Source organism: Balaenoptera musculus, chromosome 10 (assembly GCF_009873245.2).
Source record: "Balaenoptera musculus isolate JJ_BM4_2016_0621 chromosome 10, mBalMus1.pri.v3, whole genome shotgun sequence".
In the NCBI taxonomy this organism is placed as follows: domain Eukaryota; kingdom Metazoa; phylum Chordata; class Mammalia; order Artiodactyla; family Balaenopteridae; genus Balaenoptera; species Balaenoptera musculus.
In genome coordinates, this window is record NC_045794.1 from 47805125 (window position 1) to 47832552 (window position 27428).

Consider the following 27428-nt stretch of genomic DNA (forward strand, 5'->3'; position numbering starts at 1 on the left):
ACTGTTTATGCTATGCATAAAAATCTTATATAGTTCAAATTGATAGTCAATCCCAGTTCATGGTTTTAGATTGATCAAATATATTTTATGAAATGTTCATTACATAACATACTCTTCAAATTTTCTCACATTTATCAAGTACTCATGCAATATTCAAAAGAAATAAAAATAAGCACTATGAGTTCATCTTTACAGAACAGAATAACTATATACCAAAGAATAGACCAGTTCATATATTCATATATATATGTCGTATATTTAAAAATATGTAACACAAATCATCTGTTTAAAACAATATATACAAGGACTTCCCTGGTGGTGCAGTGGTTAAGAATCTGGCTGCCAATGCAGGGGACAAGAGTTCAAGCCCTGGTCCAGGAAGATCCTACATGCCGCGGAGCCACTAAGCCCATGCACCACAACTACTGAGCCCGCGCTCTAGAGCCTGCGAGCCACAACTACTGAAGCCCATGCACCTAGAGCCCGTGCTCTGCAACAAAGAGAAGCCACCGCAATGAGAAGCCTGTGCACCGCAACAAAGAGTAGCCCCGGCTCGCCACAACTAGAGAAAAGCCCGAGCACAGCAACGAAGACCCAACGCAGACAAAAATAAATAAATAAATTTAGTTAAAACAAACAAACAAACAAAAATATATATATATATACAAAACTCAAAATTAGCAGTAGGAGAGATATAGTATAGTAGTTTTATTCAGAGTCCCCAAGACCACTCCGAGGTTTGATGATTGGCTAGAAAGAGTCACAGGACTCAACAATGTCTTTTTCATGGCTATTGTTTATTTATTTATTTTTTTTAATTACTCAGCCATAAAAAGGAACAAAACTGGGTCCTTTGTAGAGATGTGGATAGACCTAGAGTCTGTCATACAGTGTGAAGTACGTCAGAAAGAGAAAAACAAATTTCGTATATTAACACATATATGTGGAATCTAGAAAAATGGTACAGATGAAGCTATTTGCAGGGCAGGAACAGAGACGTAGACTTAGAGAAGGGGCATGTGGACACGGTGGGGGAAGGGGAGGGTGGGACGAATTGGGAGATTAGGTTTGCCTTAAAAACACTACCATGTGTAAAATAGATAGCTAGTGGGAACCTGCTGTATAGCACAGGGAGCTCAGCTCGGTGCTCTGTGGTGACCTAGATGGGTGGGGTAGGGGGTGGGTGGGAGGGAGGTCCAAGAGGGAGGGGATATAGGTATACATATAGCTGATTCACTTCATTGTACAGCAGAAACTAACACAACATTGTAAAGCAATTATACTCCAATAAAAAAAAAAACTAAATTGACAGGAAAAAAAATCATGGCTATTGTTTATTAAAATGAAAGGATACAAAGTGAAAGAATCAGCAAAGGGAAAAGCATGCTGTACGAAGTGTGGAAGAAACCAGGTACAAACTTTCAACAGTCCTCTCCTGATGGAATCACAAAGGATGGGCTTAATTCCTTCAGCAGCTAGTTGTGACAACACATGTGAAGTGATGTCTACCAGGAAGCTCATTAGAGACTCAGTGCTTAAGGTTTCTATTGGTTTGCTGATGACAAAGACATTCTCCGTCCAGCAGGCACCAAAATTCTAGACTCCCAGAAGGAAAGCAGGTGTTCAGCATAAACCACATTGTTTGTAAGACAGTGTAGGCATAGTGAGCCACTCTTATCCATTAGGGAATGGTGGGAACATTTCTGAAATCCAAGTTCCCAGATGCCAGCCAAGAGCCAGCCTTGCAAGCAGGCCCGTCTAAGGATGGCAGTCCTAGCTCTGCTATGTTAACTGTTTTCTGCACAGTAGTTAAAAGCACAAGTTTTATAATCAGATGACTCTGGGCTCATATCCACACCCTAGCACGTATATTGATGTTGACCTTGAACAAGTTTTCCAAACACTTTGCATGTCTCAGTTTTATCAATTGTTAATAGCTTTAATTAGGCAATTAGTTAATTAGGCCATGAAAATCATATGCAATAATGCATGTAGAATTCTCTGCACGATTCCTACAAAGAGTAATAACTCGATAAATGTTGATGTTGATGAATAATAATAGTATATGTGGCAATTACCTTCATAGAGCTTAGAACAGATTATATGAACAAGTCTCACACAAATGAAATAGACAGCAAGTGTTTCTTTTTGTTCATGTGTGTGTTACTAACTGTTAAGTGCAACAGGAGTTCTAAGAATGTAATTTATAAGAACCCACAAAAGCTTCCTTGCCAGAATGAGTATTCTTTTGCTAAGTGTTATGGTGCCTCAACCATAAAAGACAGAAGTAGCTGACAGAAATAGCTATCAGAAGACAAAGAAGTAGCTGAAAAATAGGGACAATATTTTGATCCTTACATTGCTTTCTGATGAACCCATCCTTTACAACTTCATAGCTAGCATGAAAGTGGCCATTGTACATGACACTAAAGATTTTGAGATAGATTGGAAAGCTGCATCAGGAGAAATTAGTGGCTAGATCAGTCTTATTTAGACACAGTCTGATACTTTTGTGTATGTTCTGGGAAACAAGGCATTATTATTCTTGCACACTGTTTTTTTAACTGCTTGACAAGCAAATAGAACAAAGCATTTTGATGAGCAATACTTTTGCTCTACCAAGATATGGGCTCAGATGTAACTCTCAGCAGGTGGAAGATTTTTTTTTTCTTTTTAATAAATTTATTTATTTTATTTATTTATTTTTGGCTGCGTTGGGTCTTCCTTGCTGCTGTGTGTGGGCTTTTCTCTAGTTGCGGTGAGCGGGGGCTACTCTTCATTGCGGTTTGCGGACTTCTCATTGCAGTGGCTTCTCTTGTTCTGGAGCACAGGCTCTAGGCGCATGGGCTTCAGTAGTTGTGGCACGCAGGCTCAGTAGTTGTGGCTCGTGGGCTCTAGAGTGCAGGCTCAGTAGTTGTGGCGCATGGACTTAGTTGCTCTGTGGCATGTGGGATCCTCCCGTACCAGGGCTCAAACCCATGTCCCCTGCATTGGCAGGCAGATTCTTTTTTTTTTTTTTTAAATATATCCCAGTGTTTTTTTTTTTTTTAATATATATATATTTATTTATTTATTTATGGCTGTATTGGGTCTTTGTTTCTGTGCGAGGGCTTTCTCTAGTTGTGGCGAGCGGGAGCCACTCTTCATCGCGGTGCGCGGGCCACTCACTATCGCGGCCTCTCTTGTTGTGGAGCACAGGCTCCAGACGCGCAGGCTCAGTAGTTGTGGCTCACGGGCCCGGTTGCTCCGCGGCATGTGGGATCTTCCCAGACCAGGGCTCGAACCCGTGTCTCCTGCACTAGCAGGCAGATTCTCAACCACTGCGCCACCAGGGAAGACCCTTGGCAGGCAGATTCTTAACCACTGAGCCACCAGGGAAGTCCCAGATTTTCTTTTTTGACATAACTAGTGATTAAGTACCATGATTACTGGAGAAACACATGCTGAGTAAAAACTTCCAGAATGACTGAATTAATAAATAAATAAATGAATGAATGAGTTCAGAATATAATTAGGCCTAAGATTCTTCAACAAGGGACACCTGTGAGGCTAGTGCATGTTTAATAAAAATCATGTGTGATGAGAATTTATTTACTTGAAACTTCATTTTTCTTGTTAATACAATAAACCAAGTTGCTTTTAAGGTTGGAGAGAGATGTCGGATGGTGTTGTGTTTTACATCTAATGTTAGATGTCTCCTCGGGCTAATATTAAGCATTTAGAGATTCTTTACAAAATAAGCTTATTTTATTCTGTATCATAATTTTAATTTTGCCTCCACAACTATTACAAAGTAGAAATAATTTATGACATTTTATAAGCATTTAATATTAAGGGGTACGGAGTGTTGATTATTTCTAAATAAATCACTTATTAAGTATATCTTTTTTGTGCTAGAAAAAGATTATACATAATTATGTAAACATATCCCTTACAGGATATCATTTAACTAAGATATATAATTTAAAATAAAGTTACTTGTTAAAATTAGAACTCTCATTGCATCTTGACTGATACCACTGTAGAATTTATCAAAGCTTGCTCAAAAAAAGTGCCAGCACCTCTAAATGTTTTCTTATGTGGCTACTCTTAATCAGTCACAGTAATGGGACATAGCTTTGATGTGGTTATCCCAATCTATAGCTATAATTATTTCCCATACATTGCAAATGAGGTTATGATTCATAGACTATTTTCAAATTTAAATTTACACTATTTAGGCAAACACATTTATAAAATATAGTAATCAGTCAGCCCATTTGTTAGTTATCCAGGCATCACATAGAAAATGGAATATGTAATATCAGTGATACTGGGAAGAAATCGTTGTTATTAGTCCAAGTATTGATAAATGCGTTTGAATTCATTCTGATAATCTAGTATTTATCAAAGCATCCATCACAGTTCTTAAAATAACTTGTTGATTATTTTTTCCTCTGGAACATAATGCACTGAGGATTATAGTTGTGCTTTTATTATTTTATCCTTGGTGTCTGTCAACTGGCTTTATATCAGGAGCTCAAGAAATACTGCATTGAACTGATCTGAGTTGAACTGAATTGAACTGAATTGGTTGAGTAATTTTAAGAAAAGGAATCGACACCTAAATTCAGTAATTAATCAAGCTAATCAATTGATTCTGACTCTCCCCCTCTCAGAAAGGCTATTTGAATTTAACTTCATGCTTTTAATTAAAATGTTCATTTCCTAAACCAATGTTTATGTTATAATAAATAACTATATTTTATATATAATAATATATATTATGTATATACATAATTTCTTCAGATGAGTTTTACCATATTAGGGACAGAATTCTATTCTTTTCACATCACCTTGTACAATTTTCATTGATTTTTTGCCTCTAACCCTGCTGTTCTTATAGAGCTGTCTTATATATGGCCCTTTTTAGGTTTATTTTGTTTGGTGTTAAATGCAAAATGTGGTATTTTGTTTTTGAGTTCTTTTTCTAAAATTATGTGTTATTACCAATATCCTTTCAAAAGATATTGTGGAGTAATATTAAAGACTATTTGGCCACGAGTATTTATATTTATAGGTAAAGAATAAAAATATTAAGTGTAGTTGTGTGAAAGAATAAGGTTGTATTGACAGTTGAATCTCAATGTGTTTTAAATACCATCCATGTAGAAGTTCTCAAATGTAATGCAAATTTTTAAGTTTTAGTATTAACTAAAAATTATTTAATTTTTTCTAGGCTAAAAATTGGACTGAGAATTCTGACCTAATGTAATTTTTTTCCTCAAAGCAGTGCCCCTAGTTTCAGATGAAATATAATTTTAAGTTAAGAAGGAAATGTCAAAGCAAACAATTTACACTTGGACAGGTCTTATAAAGTGGTATGGACTTTCAATGAATCTAAGATAGCCTCAATTGTTAAGTTGCACCACTATTTTATGAAGTACCACTAAAGAAAAAAATGCTGCACGTAAAAATAAGACACACCAACTCTTTCTTAATAAATTACCAAAAGAGCTTTTTTAGACATAAACATAGATTATTTTAATCATTTTAATCACTCCTGAATATTTATATGCACACACACACATACACATACATCAGAAAATGTATGTTAAACACATTGCATAAGGCATTCCTAAAACTTCATCCTATTTAGTATCTGGCTCTTCTAAATTAGTTTTTGAGTCAGAGTGCTCGATGTTCATGTTTCCCACATTAAGATTTTTCCCTTTGCTGGTGAGGCAGCCTGTCTTAATAGAGAGAGCCACCATTTTCTCTGGCAGTTCTATCTAAACTGCTGCACGCATTCTGTAAATTTTGATGGTGGTACTTTCTTGACCTTACCAGAATGTATCAACAGAAGCTTTTTCAAACAACAATCAGGATTCATATTCATATTCCTTTTTCAAATGGTCCTTAAATGGTCTGATTGAAATGTGAGGAATTTCCATTGTCTAACCAAGCCACAGAAATAACAACCAAATTCAAGCATACCTAAGCCATGGTAGCAACATACTACCTATGACTGCCCCCTGATGGACAGGGATTGTTAAGAGACCATCAGTGTAAGACATCCTCATCTCTAATATAATGAGGTATGTAAACAGTTAGTGTCTTATAATAAAAAAATATAGTACTAAAGAAAAGTGACAGTGGAGTATAATAAAAAAAAAATTTCAGCTGCAATTAAGGATATATATGTGTGTGCACAAACATACATTATTCCAGAAAATAAAATTCTAACAGACAAGTCATTTATATAATCCCTAGATTTTTGTTAGATAAATTTACCTGCATTTATTAGGATATTTAGGCAGTTTAGCTATGTCCTGTTGAAAAACTTTTCCATCAAAAGTTGAATAATTATGGTCCTAACAAACTCTATGTTAAACAATTCTAATTTATTATTTTATGTGCTTGTATATATATGGGTAAAGATAACCAGTCAAATTGATTGGAAAGTATTAAAAAGTTTTCATGATATTCCATGTGAACTAATATTTTTCTTTAATCATTAAAATGTGCTTTCTCAAATTTCAAAATTAACAAATGTTATAAATAATAAATAAATAAATAAATAATAACCCAGCAACTGAATATTTCTTAATGTCCTCTCTACCTCAGGTCCCGTAAGTAGTGTTTTGGTGAATAAATACGGTAGCCGGCCAGTGGTGATGGTAGGAGGTTTGTTATGCTGTTTGGGAATGGTCACAGCCTCTTTTAGTACCAGCGTAGTAGAGCTTTACATCACCATGGGATTCATTTGTGGTAAGTCAAGTTTTGTTTTCAGCTTATTTTCTTCTTAACAGTTCCTGTTGTTTACAAAGCTCTGTCAGAAGCATGAGCAATAGAACATTCTTATTGTTTTCTTTGAATTTCTTTTTTATATCAGATGCTATCTTAAAGTATTGTCATCTGGTACATCAAAATACTGGCTATAGGCTGGCCAATCAAATTTCAAGCAATGGAAACAGCAAGTTATCAGACATGTTATGTGTTATGATATAAATGTCAAAAAGAAAACCTCTTTGGTTTGTTTTTACTGTTTCAACATTTAATATTCAGACAGTGAAGATGGTATTGTGGACACAGACTTTCTGGCATATAAATAGCTTCATTAAAAAAAAATATTTTCATTACTTATTACTATTAGTGTCTGACTTATCACTCATACTAGGTTAAAAATGGTGCCACAAAAGATATTTCCTGGATTCACTGATTAGCTTTAACAATAGAATGGTTGTTGCCTGTATTTTGATTAGTGGTAGAGCTCTGCATGGATATCCCTTCTTTTTCTTACTAAAGGATTCTGTTTAAAAGCTCTAAAAGGCACATTTGCCACTAAAGACAAATATTTTAAAATGACATCCTGTCACTTGATTATAGTTGTTTCTCATGCATGTCTGTAGACTAGCTCACCTGAATATGTACATTTGGAAAACACTATCTTTATTAGCCTCAGCAATAAATTGCATTAAACAAATCTACACTCAAAATTTTAAGAAAAATTAGACTTCAGCATGTAAAGAAATTGAATCATTTCCTTTTGCCCACAGATAAAAAGGTAAATGTATTTCTCTTTTTATGACTTTAGATCAGTCTAACCTTGCATTAATGTATTATTTGATTAAAAAATTAGATGTATTAAAGCCTACAGTAAGAGTGATGTTAAAATCTTTCTCTTTACAACCTATGGACAAATCTCTTCTTTTTTAATATGGTAAAACACCTTTGACATTTTTTAAAATATTTATTTATTTATTTGGCTGCGTCGGATCTTAGTTGTGGTATGCAGGATCTTTCATTGTGGTGCACGGGCTCTTCATTACGGTGCGTGGGCTTCTCTCTAGTTGTGTCATGCGGGCTCTAGAGCACACGGGCTCAGTAGTTGCGGCACGTAGGCTCTCTAGTTGCAGCGCTCAGGCTCCAAAGCATGTGGGCTCAGTAGTTGTGGCCTGCGAGTTTAGTTGCCCTGTGGCATGTGGGATCTTAGTTCCCCGACCAGGGATCGAACCTGCGTCCCCTGCATTGGAAGGCGGATTCTTAACCACTGGATCACCAGGGAAGTCCCTCCTTTGACATTTTAAATGAGAATCTTCTTATATCTAAGAATTGTCATGGTGGAGTGAATGCCCTTTCCTTTGTGCAGAAATACTACATACAGGTGACCTTGAACAACATGGGTGTGAACTGCAGGTGTCCACTGCACTACACGATCCATGGATCCATGGTTGGTTGAATCCTGAGGAGAGCTGGCTATAAATGATACATAGATTTTTAGCTGTGCAGAGAGTGGGCCCTCCTAAACCCCACATTGTTCAAGGGTCAGCCATATGTCAGTTGGCCATAGAATTCAGGCTGGGCCCACAAGTAGATGTATTAGGGAAAAGATGGTTTTGATGTTACTGTGTCACAAATATCAATAGCATTTTATGTTATTCTAACTTCAGTTCCATTCCTTTGGGTCTTAAAGGCTTTGGTGCTTCTAGTCAACCATTAAATATACCTATAAGGGATTTATCTTAAGTCATTATCAGCCAAAACTTCTTGGTATCTGAAATCAGACAGGTCTAGCTTTTAAACCTGACTCAGCACACATGAGCCGTGTGATCATGGATAAATAAACCCCCTTATGCCTCAGTCTCTTTGTCTTTAACATGGGAAAATAATACCTCTTTCCTTTGGGAGTTGTCATGATTAATGTAAAAAATGAATATATGGTACTTTACAGAGAGTACCCAGCATTTTGTCACTTTTAAATAAATATTAGCATATAATAATAATCACAACATCATTATATAACATCTTAAAGTTCTAGACCTTACTCGATTTTAGCAAAACCCTTTTTTGTTATTGACGGAATTGGAACTCAAGAAGACTAAGTATTTACCCAGTAGCACACATAGGTAAGTAGCCGAGGCAGATTTAGATCTTTTGATTTCAAATCTCATGTTCCTTTTACCATGCCAGACAGGAAATAGATGACCACAATCTCCTAAGGAGAACTTGCATTAACATCTGAAAGCAAAATTCCAGGTGACAGAATGGGGGCACAGGGAGGGAGGATGGCTTAAGGTAAAGAAATTTGAACTTGGAAACACAATTCCTGGGTTTTAATTTGGGTTCTTCCACTTACAAGCTGCTGACCATAGTTTTATTATTTAAATGTTGGATCTAATTACACTCATTCTGCATATCTCACAAGTATAGCTGAGGTAGAATCAGGGAGCATACTGCCCTGTCACTCTCCAAAGCATGTTCTTCGTTCCTTCTTGTCAGTTTTTAGAAACCCTATTACAAATATTTAATACAACTATTTGTATTAGTTTGTATTAGAGGTTTGCAGTAAGTATTTGTACTCAGAACTCAGTGTTCCAGAATCTTAATACTTAACCAATTTGCAATACTGTCTCAATTTACATAAACTGGTAAATGCAGAAAAATTCTTACTTCTATAGATCCTAAAATAATACAGAATAATGCCCAGGCTAAAGGGGAAAGAGAGGTATCAACAGTTTGTGTAAATCAATTGTATTTACTTTCTAAACAAACTTATTTGTTTCTGTTGCCAAATAGTTCCTTGGCGAGCTATAAGAAGTAATTCATTTCTCAAAGGCGATACTCAACACTGTCAAGGTGTCCCTAGAAACAGTAGAAACTTTTGACTTATATAAACAATCAGCTTTAATCCCTGAAATGAGAATATGTTTCAAGCAAAACAAAAGTTACTTATTTTTTAGTTAATACGCATGTACCTCTGTACTCATGAAATGTGAAATGTGAGGGATGAAGAGCATGAAATCGATGGCATGAATTGATTACTGTTTTTTATCATTTGCATAGCTTTGAAAGAACTATCTCTGGGAGACCTAAGATTATTTATAAATGACAACTTTTTTAGTCTGTTCACTCTATTCCACTCTGAAAGAAAGTATTCACATTTTAAATGCACTCTTGCCCACAAGGAAGATATTTATTCTCTATATGTGTATATAAATATAGAGAGAGGTTAATTTGTTTGTGGAATTAAGTGATTGTAACTAAGAACGAATGAATTCTGTCCCAGTTTCAACCTATTCTATGATTATTGCAACAGAAGTAGAAGTGTTTGGTTTTATTTTTGTGTTTTAAAAAGAAAGGAATATGAACCTGTCATGCATCTCAGGTGCCCAGTTATGAGAACCTTTTTGTTTACGTGCCAACCTATTGATAATACATAATTATTAAAAATTACTAAGTGCTGTTGCATTTTTAGTTCTGCCATTTTCACTTGAATGTACATTTTGAGGAGTAATTTCTTTTGTGAGTGGCATAATGTGTTTGTGTTTTTCTTCCTTTTGTTTTGTTTTTTTTAGGTTTAGGTCTAGCCTTCAACCTGCAGCCCGCCTTAACAATCCTTGGCAAGTACTTCTATAAGAAACGGCCTATGGCGAGTGGCCTTGCAATGGCAGGAAGCCCTGTTTTCCTAAGTACACTGGCTCCTTTCAATCAGTACCTCTTTAATACTTATGGCTGGAAAGGAAGCTTCTTGATTTTGGGAGGTTTATTGTTGAACTCCTGTGTGGCTGGGTCCCTTATGAGACCTGTTGGACCCAAACTAACTACTAAGAAGTCTAAAAATAAGGTTGGTGTAAGAGCGACTGATCCAGGCATGAAGAAAAAACATAAGAAGAAATCAATATGGGCAAAAATTGATAAGTATTTAGATTTCTCCCTTTTTAAGCATAGGGGATTTCTGATATACTTATCTGGAAATGTCATTATGTTTCTGGGGTTCTTTGCCCCCATTATATTCTTGGCTCCATATGCTAAAGACAAAGGAATTGATGAATATTCTGCAGCTTTCTTGCTGTCTGTTATGGCTTTTGTTGATATGTTTGCCCGACCTACTGTAGGATTCATTGCAAACTCCAAATTAATCCGACCCCGAATCCAGTACTTCTTCAGTTTTGCGGTTTTGTTCAATGGATTGTGTCATCTCTTATGCCCGTTGGCTGAGGACTACCCAAGTCTGGTGGTGTATGCTGTATTTTTTGGCCTTGGATTTGGGAGTGTTAGCAGTATCCTCTTTGAAAGTCTCATGGACCTTGTTGGTGCTCAACGATTTTCCAGTGCTGTGGGTCTCGTCACAGTTGTGGAGTGTTGCCCCGTCCTTCTTGGTCCTCCTCTTGCTGGTAAGAATATTTCTCATCAAGGAAAGCAAAAAGCATAAAATTAATATCCATTAGCCAAGACTTTCTTTGTAGTGTAAAATGTGGTTTGTAATAATAGATACTAATTGCCTCAAAGACTGTGGGTGTGTTAACTTTAGCCTTTACTATGTGTTTTTAAATTTCCTAATTAGTCTATTTTAGACAAAAATGTCATTCAGAGCCTGGAGTTATGAACTTAAGAATTTAAATTAGACTGATAATTAGCATAATTTTCAGGTTTTTACCTATATCAACTTGTTTTGTGTTTTTAAAAAATGTATCATAAAAATAAAATTCCACTTTATTTTATCATTGATAAACAGATTTTTCTTCTTTTTTATTAAAATGAGTCAAAAATTAGGAGTAATGCTCTCAAAAGGTCAAGGTCTGTTTTCTTATTGGTTATATTAATATGGAATTTGTTACATGCTTAAGGAAGGAATACATTTATAATTTCACTAATTGGAATATATGAATAGGAATGCAAGAATGAAGGGAAGTTCATTCAAAGTCATTTTCTTGATCAGATGCTTATATTCCATATTTATAACAATTACCTTTAGATTTTAAGATCTAAAATACTGTCAGTGATGCCTATAAAAAATCTCTATGCTAAATTATCTAGTAAGGATACTGAGTAAAGACATGTATATAAAGACATATGTATATAAAGACATATGTATAAATTCATTTGTGAAGTTAAGACTTTGTTTAGTCTTAGACTTCAATGTTATAAATATTAAATACTTTTTGTTGGCCAGTCTTTTTCAGTAATCACTGTATAGCATTGCTTTAGTTAATGCTAAATGTAGGTATTTACTTAGACCTCTTGGCCTGCCCCCTAATGGTCACAATAATTGCTGGGCTAAACATAAATTTTTTTCGTGTATTTAAAATCAGTGTTTAAAGTCTTCCTACATGAAATCAAGGAATCATTTTGAAAGTGGGAAAATTCATGCTTAAATTGTTAATCTTAAGGCACCATTGACATTTACCTTTTGCTTTTTCATTTGGTCAGGAATGAGTGGTATAGTTGTTGACCTTTTTCTGTCCACCAGGACTGTCCTCTGGTATCTAGTACAGATGCTTTGGGTGGTATATCTCTCATTATAGATATGCCAGGGCACCAAAACAATTTTCAAAGTGAATGAAGCCAGTAGGTCTTATTCATTTTGGCCAATATATGCCTATCTTTTCATACAGAATTAGTTTTACCAAATGGGTTTTAGAAGCCTATCCATTACCAATAAAATTCTTAGTATCAACAGAGAAAAATTATTTCACCAGCCATGGTGGGATGAAAAAAAATCAAGTCAGGTCAATAGGCATAGTGGATGGGTGCTATGGAAATGAATGAATCTGATTTGGCCATTTCTACTTGGGCTGAGACCTATTTTAATAATATTTACATCAATTTCAGTATCCTTGAGGGCTTATTTTGTTAATATTGCCAAAATATTGCACCAGTGGGATCAGTGGCAATAATTGATTTGGGGCTTATTGTTGAAGCTCTCAGGCTATAGCCATAAAAGTGTAGCCATTTTTTTAATCCTATTTCTGCCTCCTGTTATCCCTGATACTCCTTGACTTTTAGACTGGCTTTTCCTCTATAGCATTCAGTCACTACTAGCATGGCATCTGGCATATAGTAGGCACTCAATAAATACTTTCGAATGAATGGGTGTTGTTGCAGTTACTTCTTATACGGTTGCTGCTGCTGCTACTAGTCTTGTTAGTACAACAGTGAAAGGCAAGGAGAGCATGATTTTCATTTTTATTTTTTTCAACTCGAACTTTCACCGCTACATTCAAAGAGAGCTGAAACTTTAGTTCTGGAAATCATAGCTGCTTTCTTGATGATGCTAAAAATTACCAAAACATTTAGAAAGTATGTTGATTTGGCAATCCAAAGTGATGATATAATTCTGATGGGGCAAAAGACCTAATGTTTTTGTATTTAGATATGTAATAATCATTGTATAAATAGGAATATTTGACTAAAGTTAGAATGGAAAATTAAATTACACAATTTTTGTTTTGTTTTTTATGTATATATCGTACTTACTCAAATTAACTCAAATAAGTCCGTTCTAACATTTACCTAATGAAAGCAGAGAAATTTGTTGAAGTAAATAATTTCACAAGTAGCTAAATTTAATACCAAGCCACTAACTAGACTCTAGTCAGAATGATGGAAATTCTTCTTTTTTTTTTTTGAATTTTTATTTTATTTATTTTTTTATACAGCAGGTTCTTATTAGTTTCTATTTTATACACATCAGTGTATACATGTCAATCCCAATCGCCCAATTCATCACACCACCATCCCCACCCCCCCCCACCGCTTTCCCCACTTGGTGTCCATATGTTTGTTCTCTACATCTGTGTCTCAACTTCTGCCCTGCAAACCGGTTCATCTGTACCATTTTTCTAGGTTCCACATACATGCATTAATATACGATATTTGTTTTTCTCTATCTGACTTACTTCACTCTGTATGACAGTCTCTAGATCCATCCACATGTCAACAAATGACCCAATTTCGTTCCTTTTTATGGCTCAGTAATATTCCATTGTATATATGTACCACATCTTCTTTATCCATTCGTCTGTCGATGGGCATTTAGGTTCCTTCCATGACCTGGCTATTGTAAATAGTGCTGCAGTGAACATTGGGGTGCATGTGTCTTTTTGAATTATGGTTTTCTCTGGCTATATGCCCAGTAGTGGGATTGCTGGATCATATGGTAATTCTATTTTTAGTGTTTTAAGGAACCTCCATACTGTTCTCCATAGTGGCTGTATCAATTTACATTCCCACCAACAGTGCAAGAGGGTTCCCTTATCTCCACACCCTCTCCAGCATTTGTTGTTTGTAGATTTTCTGATGATACCCACTCTAACTGGTGTGAGGTGATACCTCATTGTAGTTTTGATTTACATTTCTCTAATAATTAGTGATGCTGAGCAGCTTTTCATGTGCTTCTTGGCCATCTGTATGTCTTCTTTGGAGAAATGTCTATTTAGGTCTTCTGCCCATTTTTGGATTGGGTTGTTTGTTTTTTTAATATTGAGCTGCTTGAGCTGTTTATATATTTTGGAGATTAATCCTTTGTCCATTGATTCATTTGCAAATATTTTCTCCCATTCTGAGGGTTGTCTTTTCGTCTTGTTTCTGGTTTCCTTTGCTGTGCAAAAGCTTTGAAGTTTCATTAGGTCCCATTTGTTTAGTTTTGTTTTTATTTCCATTACTGTAGGAGGTGGATCAAAAAAGATCTTGCTGTGATTTATGTCAAAGGGTGTTCTTCCTATGTTTTCCTCTAAGAGTTTTATAGTGTCCGGTCTTACATTTAGGTCTCTAATCCATTTTGAGTTTATTTTTGTGTATGGTGTTAGGGAGTGTTCCAATTTCATTCTTTTAAATGTAGCTGTCCAGTTTTCCTAGCACCATTTATTGAAGAGACTGTCTTTTCTCCATTGTATATCCTTGCCTCCTTTGTCATAGATTAGTTGACCATAGGTGCATGGGTTTATCTCTGGGCTTTCTATCTTGTTCCATTGATCTATGTTCCTGTTTTTGTGCCAGTACCATGTTGTCTTGATTACTGTAGCTTTGTACTATAGTCTGAAGTCAGGGAGTCTGATTCCTCCAGCTCCGTTTTTTTCCCTCAAGACTGCTTTGGCTATTCGGGGTCTTTTGTGTCTCCATACAAATTTTAAGATTTTTTGTTCTACTTCCCTAAAAAATGCCACTGGTAATTTGATAAGGATTGCATTGAATCTGTAGATAGCTTTGGGTAGTATAGTCATTTTCACAATATTGATTCTTCCAATCCAAGAACATGGTATATCTCTCCATCTGTTGGTATCATCTTTAATTTCTTTCATCAGTGTCTTATAGTTTTCTGCATACAGGTCTTTTGTCTCCCTAGGTAGGTTTATTCCTAGGTATTTTATTCTTTTTGTTGCAATGGTAAATGGGAGTGTTTCCTTAATTTCTCTTTCAGATTTTTCATCATTAGTGTATAGGAATGCAAGAGATTTCCGTGCATTAATTTTGTATCCTGCAACTTTACCAGATTCATTGATTAGCTCTAGTAGTTTTCTGGTGGCATCTTTAGGATTCTCTATGTAAGTATCATGTCATCTGCAAACAGTGACAGTTTTACTTCTTCTTTTCCAATTTGTATTCCTTTTATTTCTTTTGTTTCTCTGATTGCCGTGGCTAGGACTTCCAAAACTATGTTGAATAGTAGTGGTGAGAGTGGACATCCTTGTCTTGTTCCTGATCTTAGAGAAAATGCTTTCAGTTTTTCACCATTGAGAATGATGTTTGCTGTGGGTTTGTCATATATGGCCTTTATGATGTTGAGGTAGGTTCCCTGTATGCCCACTTTCTGGATAGTTTTTATCATAAATGGGTGTTGAATTTTGTCAAAAGCTTTTTCTGCATCTATTGAGATGATCATATGGTTTTTATTCTTCAATTTGTTAATATGGTGTATCACATTGATTGTTTTGTGTATATTGAAGAATCCTTGCATCCCTGGGATAAATCCCACTTGATCATGGTGTATGATCCTTTTAATGTGTTGTTGGATTCTGTTTGCTAGTATTTTGTTGAGGATTTTTGCATCTATATTCATCAGTGATATTGGTCTGTAATTTTCTTTTTTTGTAGTATCTTTGTCTGGTTTTAGTATCAGGATGATGGTGGCCTCATAGAATGAGTTTGGGAGTGTTCCTTCCTCTGCAATTTTTTGGAAGAGTTTCAGAAGGATGGGTGTTAGCTCTTCTCTAAATGTTTTATAGAATTCACCTGGGAAGCCAGAATGATGGAAATTCTGACTAAACAAATAGGTCTATTTCAGAATCACCTGGAATATGCATATGATAAATAATATGGATTTGTGTATACTAAATTTTTCCAGTAATAATTATTGTTAAGAATTAGATGCCTGCATAAGCCTAAGGCAAAACTAAGTATAAACAGTATAAACTGAAGCATGTTTAAAAGTCAGTAAGCTTTGCAATTATATGGCACCAGGCTAGTTTTTCAATGTTCTCAATAATCAAATGGAACAAAAACTTTCTTCCTGATTAGTTTGGCCTTAATAATTTAGATTCAGATAAAGTGAAAAACTGTGATTAGCCTAAAAAGTGACATGACACTTAACCAAGAGGTTTGGTGAAGCCATTTTACAGAGTAGTTAAGAATACAAGATGCAGAGAGACTGGTTAGAGCCCAGATTCTGCCACTCACTCACTGGCTATGTAACCATGGTCAAATTACTACGAAGTGATCTTGTAAGGATTAAATGCAAAATTACAAATAAAGCGTTTAGCCTAGTGCTAGGCATAGAGAAAGCATTTAGTAAATATTACCCCCACTAGGAACCTTATAAAAGCCTCTGAATTTGTCCTAAAGAATGTAATTTTTCCTCTTTATCGAAAAGATGGTAAATGTGGAAAGGTTGAAGCAATCTCAATATGTGCTATAAATCTATTCATATATGTTTACATTTGTAAATACGTATATGTATTTCTACACATGTAGGTTTAAAAATGTATCTCACACATTTATGTATCTATGAATATATACACAAACACATATATACCTAGCTTGTCTTGGTTGTACACTTTTATTAAGGGTAGTAATTTTCAATAAGTTTAATATACTGGTAATATAATGCAGAATATGTCTGTAAATGCCTTTACTATGCATATGTGGAAGTAAATGTGGAAGTAAATGTGTCTATAAATGCCTTTACTATGCATATGCCTTTACTATGCATAATCTAGAATATTTTTTTCTTTACTAAACACTCATTTATTATTAACTTAAATAAGAAATAGGTATGCAGTGTGGAGAAGAGTTTATTTGCAGATGTTAACATTTTATGGCTGATTTATTATGCTGTCTTAAAAGACATTCTTTGTCTCTTAGGTAAATTGGTGGATGAAACTGGACAATATAAATACATGTATGTGGCCTGTGGAGCTATTGTGGTCCTAGCCAGCGTGTGGCTGCTCATTGGCAATGCTATCAACTACAGGCTGCTCGCAAAGGAAAAGAAGTTGAAAGAGACAACGAAGAAAATACATACACCTGAGTCCCGAGAATCTGAATCCTTGAAGACATCTAAAAGTCATGATGTTATTGTCAAAAGTATCAAAAGTCAAAAGTCAAAAGGATCAGGGGTTAATCCCTCAGAAAGAGAAACTAATATTTAACAAGAATCACATCTCTGATTTCAGTGTGTATGACTTTCTTAGGAGTATTTTTTTTTTCAACATATTAGAAGGTTTTTAGTTGAAATGAGGAGTCATAATTAAGGATGGAAAAGAGATTTTCCTTAATGGCAACATTTTAAAAACTTTGTTTTTTAAAACTTATTTGGGCAGTTAAATTTTGAGATTATGCAGATAAAGAATTCATGCAATGGGCTTATTTCCATACATGACTCTGGTTGCGGTGGTTAAAATGATTTTAAAGTCTTCCAGTGACTTCCAGTCTTGGTTATAGAGATCTGAATCCCAAACCACTGGTTTAAGTAGTTAGAAGGAGTGTGTTTAATCCTGTAAGAATATCCTCTCCACATTTCATTTTTTATTTGATATTAAAGTGTGAAATGGAATTGAAGGAAATGAATTTTTCCCAAACATACACACACTGACTTTCATACACTTAAGAACAAGCACACAGGGCATCTGGAGAAAAAAGACAAGTTCAAAAAGAATATTATCACTGTATTTTTTTAAATCCATGGAGAAAAAAGAACTGTGTTATATCTGCATACTACTTTACAGTGTGGATTTTAAAGATAAGAACATGGGTGAAAATGAGGGTGGCCTTAATTTGAAAATACAAGTAACTGCTGTAAAAAAAAAAAAAAAAGCATATGCATATATGAAATAAATTTGAAAAGACTCCATTTTAAACCATTATTTCTGAGCACTGTCCGACTTGATTCATGCATGCACATGATTTCTTTGAGGAGGACCACCAGTATCTGGTGCTAGTGAATAGAACCCTCAAATAATTTTCAGAATTTACTAATATGTAAATCAAATTAAAAGCCTAAATGACTCCTAGCAATGAGCTGTCTATTGATTTTAAAAGGATTTTAGTTAGTAATCCGGAAAGTAATAACCAGGGACTTCTTTTAACCAAACTCAATCCAGACTCGCTGTTATACTGAGACATCAAAGTGGAATCAACCGGAATCCTGGGTGACAGGCTTACATATAGGCAAAATTTAAATTTTTCCCAACATATAGTGGTGATCAGAGGGTTATTGTTATGAGGAATCCATCTGAGTAAAGCTAAGAGTGGGAGGTGCTTATAGTGAGCCCTCCAAGCTCTCTCATTTCCCTCTCCTCCATGACAAGCAAAAGCAAAACACAGAAATCCAAACAGGCTTTTTACTCAGCCACTGAAAATATCTCATATTATAGGAAAGGTAGCACTTGAAAATTCCACCCTCTACCGATAAGCTTTCCTGCTGCCTGCGAGCATAACTAAACCAGGAGACTTAAAAACGGCTTCTAGAACTGGAGGTTGTGTATGATTTGATATATACTTGGAAAGTGTAGATTTAGTTTATAACTTGATAGAAAGAAGCCTGCAACATGCCAACCCAGGTTAATTTAGCAGTTTCTCATTTTCATAACTATGTGAAAACATCTGGGACTGAATCACTCTTGAATACAGAGGCATAGGATAGATCTGTGCATTCACAACTATAAATACCATTTTGAGTAAGTACTTTTAAACAAGAAAGAGTTTATACATTAGGTGTAAAGTTATAAATATTCACCTTTATAAATCTGAAGTTTAAATTAAGGTCATGATTAATAAAAAGAATTTAGTGCTTGATTATTGAAATAATGTCATTCTTAAGATGTCAAAAGGAATTTCCCATTCTTCTTACTATTATTATTGCAGTAGAGGCAGGTGCTATTCTTATTTCCTTTAGGATTGCACTTGGATTCCAAGCTTTTGTGATAGTTAACACTAGGGATTTGATTTGTAAACTTTAGGCACTGTTTGAGCATGTGGCTCATGTTTAGCAATCTATAAAAACTTCCATATTTCAATTAATATTCACTTTTTTGCATAGAGAAAGGTGTTTGTATTTTTAAAATATTAACTAAAACAATATGTGCCAATACCATAGGTAAATAAACCAGGGAAAATGTGACAATATATAGTTGTTCTTAATTTAGTTTCACCCAATCTTGAGTCTTGAATGAGCTATTTTCATATTATTAGTGTTTGTATTCAACTCTGACTTGTCATAAGAAGTGTGACATCATAAATTGTTCAGTAGCTTTCCAATCTTAAGTGTTTCCAAAAAAGTGCCTTGAATTCTCTGAAGATACATATTTAAATTAATATAGGTAATAGACCTCTGGGACAAGTAATGATCATGGGGTTTTAGGGCTAAGGCATAGTCCTTTTTATCACCTGCTGGTGGGTGCATTCCAGTGGCTTTCTCCATGGAAGGAGGTTTATTTACTTGCTGCTGAGGTTCTTGTCAAGTCAAAACCAATTTGTATTTGTTCTATTGCTCTTTGATCATCTTCTTTAACTTTTCATTTCTAACACTGATTATATTAAATTGTTAAAAAAGAAAGGGAAGTGAAATTGCACATTCAAAGCACATGACATGATGTATACAGTCATGCCTGGCAGTAGCACTGCACAAAGTTACAAATATGGATGCATCTTAATTCCTATACATAAATGTTGAAAGTTAAATCACAACACACTTGAAACAGTGATATAAACTCACACACAGTTTTCAGAATTGTTTCAGGGTAAAATAAATGTTTCAAGTTGTTTACTCTCCCAAATCCCCTGAACTTGTTAGAATATTTGTTGCTTGAACAGAATCTTTCAGAGATTGAGAAGAAAATATCAACCTAGAACACTTATTATTATAAAGTTGCCTAAATGAAGGAGAAAATATAGTTGGCTTTCTGCAACAATTAGTGATTAGTCATAAAGTATTTCTTCCTCAAGGGAATGACAGGTTTTAGATGGTCAAGATGAAGCATGAAGCAAAGTCAGAAACCATTAAAATACCTTTTAGTCCATTTTTCTGTTATGGAATTGTGCAGAAGGAAGGTTATCATAAACCTGGGTACCAAAATAATTCATGATCACTGGCTAGTTTAAGTATTTTTCCATTTGTGATAACAAGACTCCTCGTATTTTTCACCATTTAATCTTAAATGTTCCTTCACTAATTTATGAATGCAATATGGGATATAGACATGTCCTGACACATGCCCATCCTCTTTCTTGATCCTTTTTGGAGCCAACCAGCACATATTTAAGAGGCAGTTGGGTCAGGTTCTGGTGTGCTTCACATTGGAAGACAGGATGTTTTCTCAGTGTAAATTGACATGGCTCATAAATTTCACTTCTTTAGTACCAAGTTCTAACCACCTTATCTCATGGGTCTCCCCTGGACACTAGGAAATAAGTAAAATAATTTGGTTTGATATATTTGAATGTACACTTTAAAAATCTAGGTATTTTTTACTCATCTGTCTCTGGCTGTACTTGGCAGAAAAAAAGACCATAAGATGTATGCTGAAAATGTAAGTTTTTATATTGATGTTATAAAATGTAGAGGTATACTTAATCAGTTAGTTGAAACTTATTTTCCATCCAAAAATACCTTTAAAAAAAAACCCCTTACATGTACAATGTTGCAGGCTTTTAATAAAACAAAATAAATAATCATGATTGTTAGGCTCAAATTAATAGGGAAAAAGGATGTGAAGTGGGAAGGGAATGGATATTTATGTTTCCTGCATTTTGCCTATTTGATATTCAAATCGAATCATAGGTAGAGGCTGTTGGCCTGATATAATAGACGAGTGAAACAAAACAAAAAACAGATATACAAAGAAGTTCACAAATTACCCAAAGTTAAAAGGTAGTATGTGACAGAACCAGAACAAAAACTCAGGTTTACTTAAAAGCAGAAAGAGCTCCTAGGGTGTTCACTGCCATGCCACCTCCCCCTAGAAGCTGTAGATACAATAGTAGATAAAATATAGATACAAAAAAATTAAACACTATGTGGTAAACCAATTAGATTCAACTGCAATCTGTATTATGATTTATTTAGTGTTTATTATAGACTGCATTTGCTATAACCTGAATATATAATTTCAACTTGCCTGCTTTTCTAACCAATGCAAATTATACCAAATAATGTTAATGATTATATAATAGCTGTAATTGCTTCACTGTGACTTTTTCATAAAAATAATGAAATATTTATATGACTCAGGCATAATATATTTTCCCTGAGGTTGGGTTTAGAGGAAAAATGCTATTTTCTTTATGGATAAGTAATTCCCATATTAGTTGCTATTTATTATGACTCAAAAATAAAAAGTACTTACTATGAAACATTATGTTCAGAATTATAGTGATTCTCACTTATAGGATTATCCCAAGCTACCAAAAATTTGTAAAAGTCTTATGAGATACAAAAGATTTGGTTCATCTACACAGTGTATATTTATTTGCATCACTTAATGCAACTGCCACTATACTGTAACTAATTTTTAAAGTTTCCTGAACATCTGTATTGTTATTCTCCTTTCCGTCCCTTTCTTCTACAGAGAGAACAAGTGCCATTGCTTTTGTCTTCTTCTTCTAGACTTTTGGCATCCTTAGAATATTGTTCTCTTTAGCTCTGTTTCAGATGGTGCACTTCTAATGTCATACATCTTTCACAAAGTCACTCATGCTGCATCTGGTCCTATATATTTGGTTTGCAGCAATGACCATATTCCTGGAGTCATCAGTGTATACTTTTGGCTAAGACCACTCATCTTCACCAGTAAGGGAACTCATGTGACTGTAGGCTTGAGGTTTCCTGGATAAGGAAGGTGCTTATATTATAGAAGATTTTTTGTTATTATGAATCTTCCTTATGCATGATAAATCGATAATTGAATATGACTTTTAAGAATCTAGAAAAATCGATCTTCCTGTCCTTGACATTTACTATTCTGGATGTTTGTAACTCTCTTAAAGTGCCTGAAATTTTGAGAAACAAAGCTTACCATCACAGCATAGCATCATTATATGTCATCCTGTAGGCTTTTTCAATGCAATTACATCACAGATACATCATAACAACTAGATTCTTGCCGTGACAATTCACAATACCAAAGAGCATCAAAATCATTGAGATAAAAATTGAAATTACAATCTTTACTCATCCTACTTATTTTTTAGGTTTTGATTTCTACATATTTATGTGCACGATCTCACATTTGAGAAATGCACTTAAAACATGAAAAGCCCAATTATTAGTAATTAATTATAATGCTTGTATAATCAAAATCACAAACTATCTTTATTGATAGTTTTTAAAAAATGAATAATTTGCTGAGTTCACATTCTTTTCTGTAGTTCTGATTTTCTCTTCTTTGTTATCAAATTGTACACTTTAGGTTTTAATGCTTCACAAGGTCCTATGATCTGGTCTATCTTAGTCTTCTGCTTTGCCTTCACTTTATTTCACTTATGTTCAGTTCATGAAAGAATTATTATAGCAATGAGAATCATAACTTTAGGTCTCTACTTTAAGAGGAAAAGGAATATTGCAAAAAGGAATTTTTTACTTTAGTGGGACATATGAAAACTCTTAGACCAAATTATTTATCCCATCCCAACCCCATGCTGTGTACATTCCTCCCTCCTTTTTTTCTATGATTATTTTTTTAAATAACTTTTAAAAATTATTTTTCTTTCTTCATTTTTCATAATGTCTAGGCCAACTTCCTTAGCATTTTTTATCTAATTATGGACATTTTTAGTGCAGCATGTTTGTTTCTTTGGTGGGTTTAGTTATATCTCCACTACTTGCATAATCTCCATGTTTTTCAGTCTTCATATGTACTTGTTAATAAGGTGAGTAATATTCAGGAGTATTTCAGTAGGCTATGATTCTGTGACCACAAATTCATTACCATATCAGCAAATATTTTTCTTCACATGGTTAAAAAAAAATTTTTTTTTGTTTCAAATTCAAATATGGCAAAATAAGCTAGAGAGCTCTGTATGAAAACATTGGTATTCAACATTCTATTAAGACATAAGTCAGTAAAAAGTTCTATTCAGATGAACAAAAGAATGGGATTCTTACCACGTATGAATTTCAGGGTGAAATTTTCAAACATATTCTAAGTGTTTTATTCTGAGTTTTTAGTTGTTGTTTTACATTTATATGCATCTTAAAAAAACGTTTTTAAGTTAGACTCAGTTTATATAACTTGTTCATTCGAGTACAAGTTTCTGATATATTATTTAATGGACTTTATTTTTCTGCCACATGCTTTCTATTTCTAACTAAAGCATGAATATTTCTGGATTTAGTGAGAAAGGACATGTAAACTAAAATGTTTATTTTCTAAGCATTAGATGTAATTGTGTTTTGATTTGTATTGCATTTTCGTTTTGATATATTAAAGTTAGGTTTGTTAGATATCTGCATTTTGACAGAATAAGACTAGAGCAGGTAAGGTCTTTGCCTAAACGTATATATGTCCTCTGAGTAAATGCAGACGTGGAAATAGAACCAGGTCTTTTAACTTCTAACCGACTTTTTTTCTCCATGAGCCATCCTATTTGTAATAGTGAACTTTATAGGCTAAATACATATTTTCTTGGAAACACATATTCTAACCTTACTTGATAAATACTTTATTTCCAAAATGAATACATTTCTCCTAATTGAATCATCCTTTGCAAAATGACGTTTATAAATGTTATTTGGAGAATATTTGCTGATTCCCACAGCAGATAATTCTAAGTGAATTGGATATAATAACTACTGGGATGAATGATTTTGCACAATATCTGTAGTTGAAGCAATATGTAAGTCATTAAAATAATACTCACCAGTAACTTGTTTATAGAATCCATGTGTCCATATTCCATTAATTCCTTTTATTTTGCTTATGTTCATATTTTGTTTTAGAAGCATCATTCACTCACTTCTTTTCTAAAAGTATAATGCCAGAGCACAGAGTGTGCAATACAAGTTTGCTAAATTATTAACTTGCGAGAAATTTTCGCTACTGTGTAACCTTGAAGAGAAGGGAACACCCCAACCATATTTGTTGATCTAAGAATCTGAGGATGAGTTAATAAAATTAATAGTATAAAATCTATCTCAAAAGTTCTTGCTTTTTAAATGGTCATTTCACCTACTTAAACAATACTGAAATCTACAACAGGTGTCTGGCAGCAGTAAGACTACAGTTTCTTTTATTTTAGAGATACCATCTACTTGCAGCCCCATCTTATCTAGATCTTATTTCTAGATTTTTCCCTTTTGCTTTCATTCAAAAAAAAAAAAAAAAGAAAAACACTCCTAAATAAAATCCCTGGTGAAGGGAAAGAGTGGTTGCTAATAGGAATTCACTCTGTAAAAGTGTAAAAACAGGAATCTGTACTCAGTATTTGTTTGCTTAGTTCATCAAGGATATTTACACTAAGAACATACTTAAATAAAAGTTTTGATAAACTGATGTGTCACAGTAAACTTTTTCATAAACAGGGCCTTAAACACATTTACAGTCAGTGACATGTCTGGACGTGTTTGCTTAGATTCAGCTAAACTGACATCCAGATGCTAAATGTGCATTGTCATTGTGATGGGGGGGGGAGTCTGTAGCTACAGTGAGTACATCAACTTAATAACATAAGATTCTTTCTTCGTAATGATGGTAAAAATGGCATTGCACATTACTTAGATATTCGGCATAGAAATCCCTCTTTTGAAGATGGAAGAGCAGGATCTTTTCAAATATTTGCTAAACTTTTACATTCGATTTGAAGCTTTTTATTTAAAAGCACGTTCCCCCAAATATTTTAAACCAGCATGTTGGTTAACATTTCCTAGAATGAATAATTCCCCATTTTTAAGGAATTTTTGAAAACATTTCATTTACTACTTGTATTTCTTCAACACATGTTTTTTCTTATCCCATTATTACATTTGGGCAAATATTAAAAGTAAGATTATTGGGATAAAAGTTATACATAATGACATGTTTCTAATAAGACAGACTAAGGCATTCCTTGGCAATAGCTGAACCTAGATAACTTTTGCAAGAAATCTTTAGGGATTGGATTTAGGGGTTAATCTATAGAATTATTTTTTTTAAATATATATTATATTTTAGGCTGTATTTTTATGATTTTTAAGTGAAAAAAATTTAAACCTAAATCATCACTGTACATATTTCATTTTCTTAAAAAAATCAAAAAGCTATAAAATAATTAATATAAATGCCTGTCAAAGTTTAAAAATAGAACCCTCTTCTTTTTGCCTTCTTACAGATGAAGGTACTTAAAGTGACTGTGATTTGATCTTGGAATATATATTTATGTCTGTACTTTTTGTACATGTAGTAGTTCTGAACTGGGCAAATAAAATATGTGGGACAAAATTAACCAAAAATGAAAGAACTGGTATTTTCATACAAATATGTATTTTGTTTTTAATGTAAATATAGTGTAGATTTATTTAAATCAGGAATATATTATATTGTTGATCATTTTAAAAGTTTATTTAGTTCAATATGTTCCGACTTCATTTTTAATCAAGCTTGTTTGACTACTGAACCATTTATTGCCTAACTTTCATTTATACTATGATGTTATATAGACAAAATGTTTTAGAAAAATCTCTATTGTGGTTTTTAAGTTTCACTATATAACTAACTTGAAACCAAATGTTGAATTACTCTGTGGGAGTACATATTTTGCCTGTGGTTTTGAATATATTTTCAAATTCATCTATTTCTTACTAGACTGTGAGCTCCTTGTGGACAAGGATATTATCTTAGTTATAATAACTTTAATGCCTAGCAAAGTGCTAGGCACAAAATAATTCCTTAATTGAAATGAATTCATGGACCTAGATTATTAAATGAATACTACAGTATTCTATGATGCAGACTGAATATATATTAGAAAAATTCTCTGGCTAATTTTCAAAGACTCAATGTATATAAAGGGAATTCTCTGGCTAATTTTTAAAAATTGGGAAAACAAACATGTAGCATTTGCTTTATCTTAAAATTGATACTCTGTTTTAAAGGTTTATTTTTATTTTATCAGTAAACATTCTATGCAAATGCTGAAATATGCAACAGCTAAACTTCATGGTACATATTAACTAGTTTTATTTTCTTTACAAAGTCAGAAATGCTCAATTTAGGCTTCCTGGAAATAAATGTTGACAATCATTTTATTAACCAAAGGTGCTACTTATTTTCCAATATTTACCTTGATCATAAGTGCTCCTGTCTGCTGAGCTTTATTTCTTCCTTTCTGGAGGGAGTTGCAGGGAGAGGAGTGCAAAAAAAAATTACATCTTTTTTGTCTGAATTATGCAATTTAGCACTGTATGTGTTCCTTTGTACTCTATTATTATTGTATTTTAATTATTATTTCTTACTGCTCACTAATTTTTATTTCAGGCCTAGGCTGTTTCTTAGAAAGTATATGCATGTATATTTATATAATATGTAAGAAAAAAACCTGTATTGCTTATTAACTTAAAATTAAAATGACGAATAAATGTTTATGTTAAACTTTGAAATGAAATCTGCACTGCTTTTTTTTAAGGACCATTAAATGTTATGCTAAACTATGCTAATCAAAACATAATTTCCCACATCACCTCAGTTGTTAGGGCACTTCTTTTTTTTGAATGTACATAACCGATTAATGTCAATGGAAGTCAGACACAGCCAAAATGCAAGCCATTCCTAAGGGCTGAAATGAATGTCTATTGTTGTTTTCACGTATATACAGTTTACTAGATTTACACAGAGGGGACACATTCAGTTCAAGAAGAGAACATTACCTGCACCACAGAAGTTTCCCCTCAAATCCCTTCCCGGCCTACTCTCCCTCCTTTAACTTTTTCTTTAATAGACTTTAGTTTTTAGAGAAGTTTTAAGTTCACGGCAAAATGGAATAGAGATACAGAGATTCCTCATATATGCCCCGTCCCACACATGCATAGCCTTCCTCATTATCAGTGTCCCCTCTCAGAGCGGTACATTTGTTACAACTGATGAGCCTACATGGATGTGTCATTATCACCCAAAGCCCATAGTTTACATCAGGGCTCAGTCTCGGTGTTGCACACTCTATGGGTTTGGGCAAATTTATAAAGACATGTATCCACCTTTATA

The 27428-nt window shown here is 34.0% G+C and overlaps 1 protein-coding gene across 14 annotated transcripts in view; it reads left to right on the forward strand.

The window, feature by feature from the left end:
- SLC16A7 (solute carrier family 16 member 7) overlaps window positions 1-21063 on the forward strand; it is a 169965-nt gene extending 148902 nt beyond the window's left edge. For all 14 annotated transcript variants that reach the window (XM_036866783.1, XM_036866784.1, XM_036866790.1 and 11 more), the window contains 3 exons: window positions 6607-6750; window positions 10338-11156; window positions 17122-21063. In XM_036866783.1, coding sequence (XP_036722678.1) covers window positions 6607-6750; window positions 10338-11156; window positions 17122-17408 — 1250 coding nt within the window. In that variant the 3' untranslated portion in view covers window positions 17409-21063. The remainder of the gene's footprint in view (window positions 1-6606; window positions 6751-10337; window positions 11157-17121) is intronic.
- The last annotated feature ends 6365 nt before the right edge of the window (window positions 21064-27428 follow it).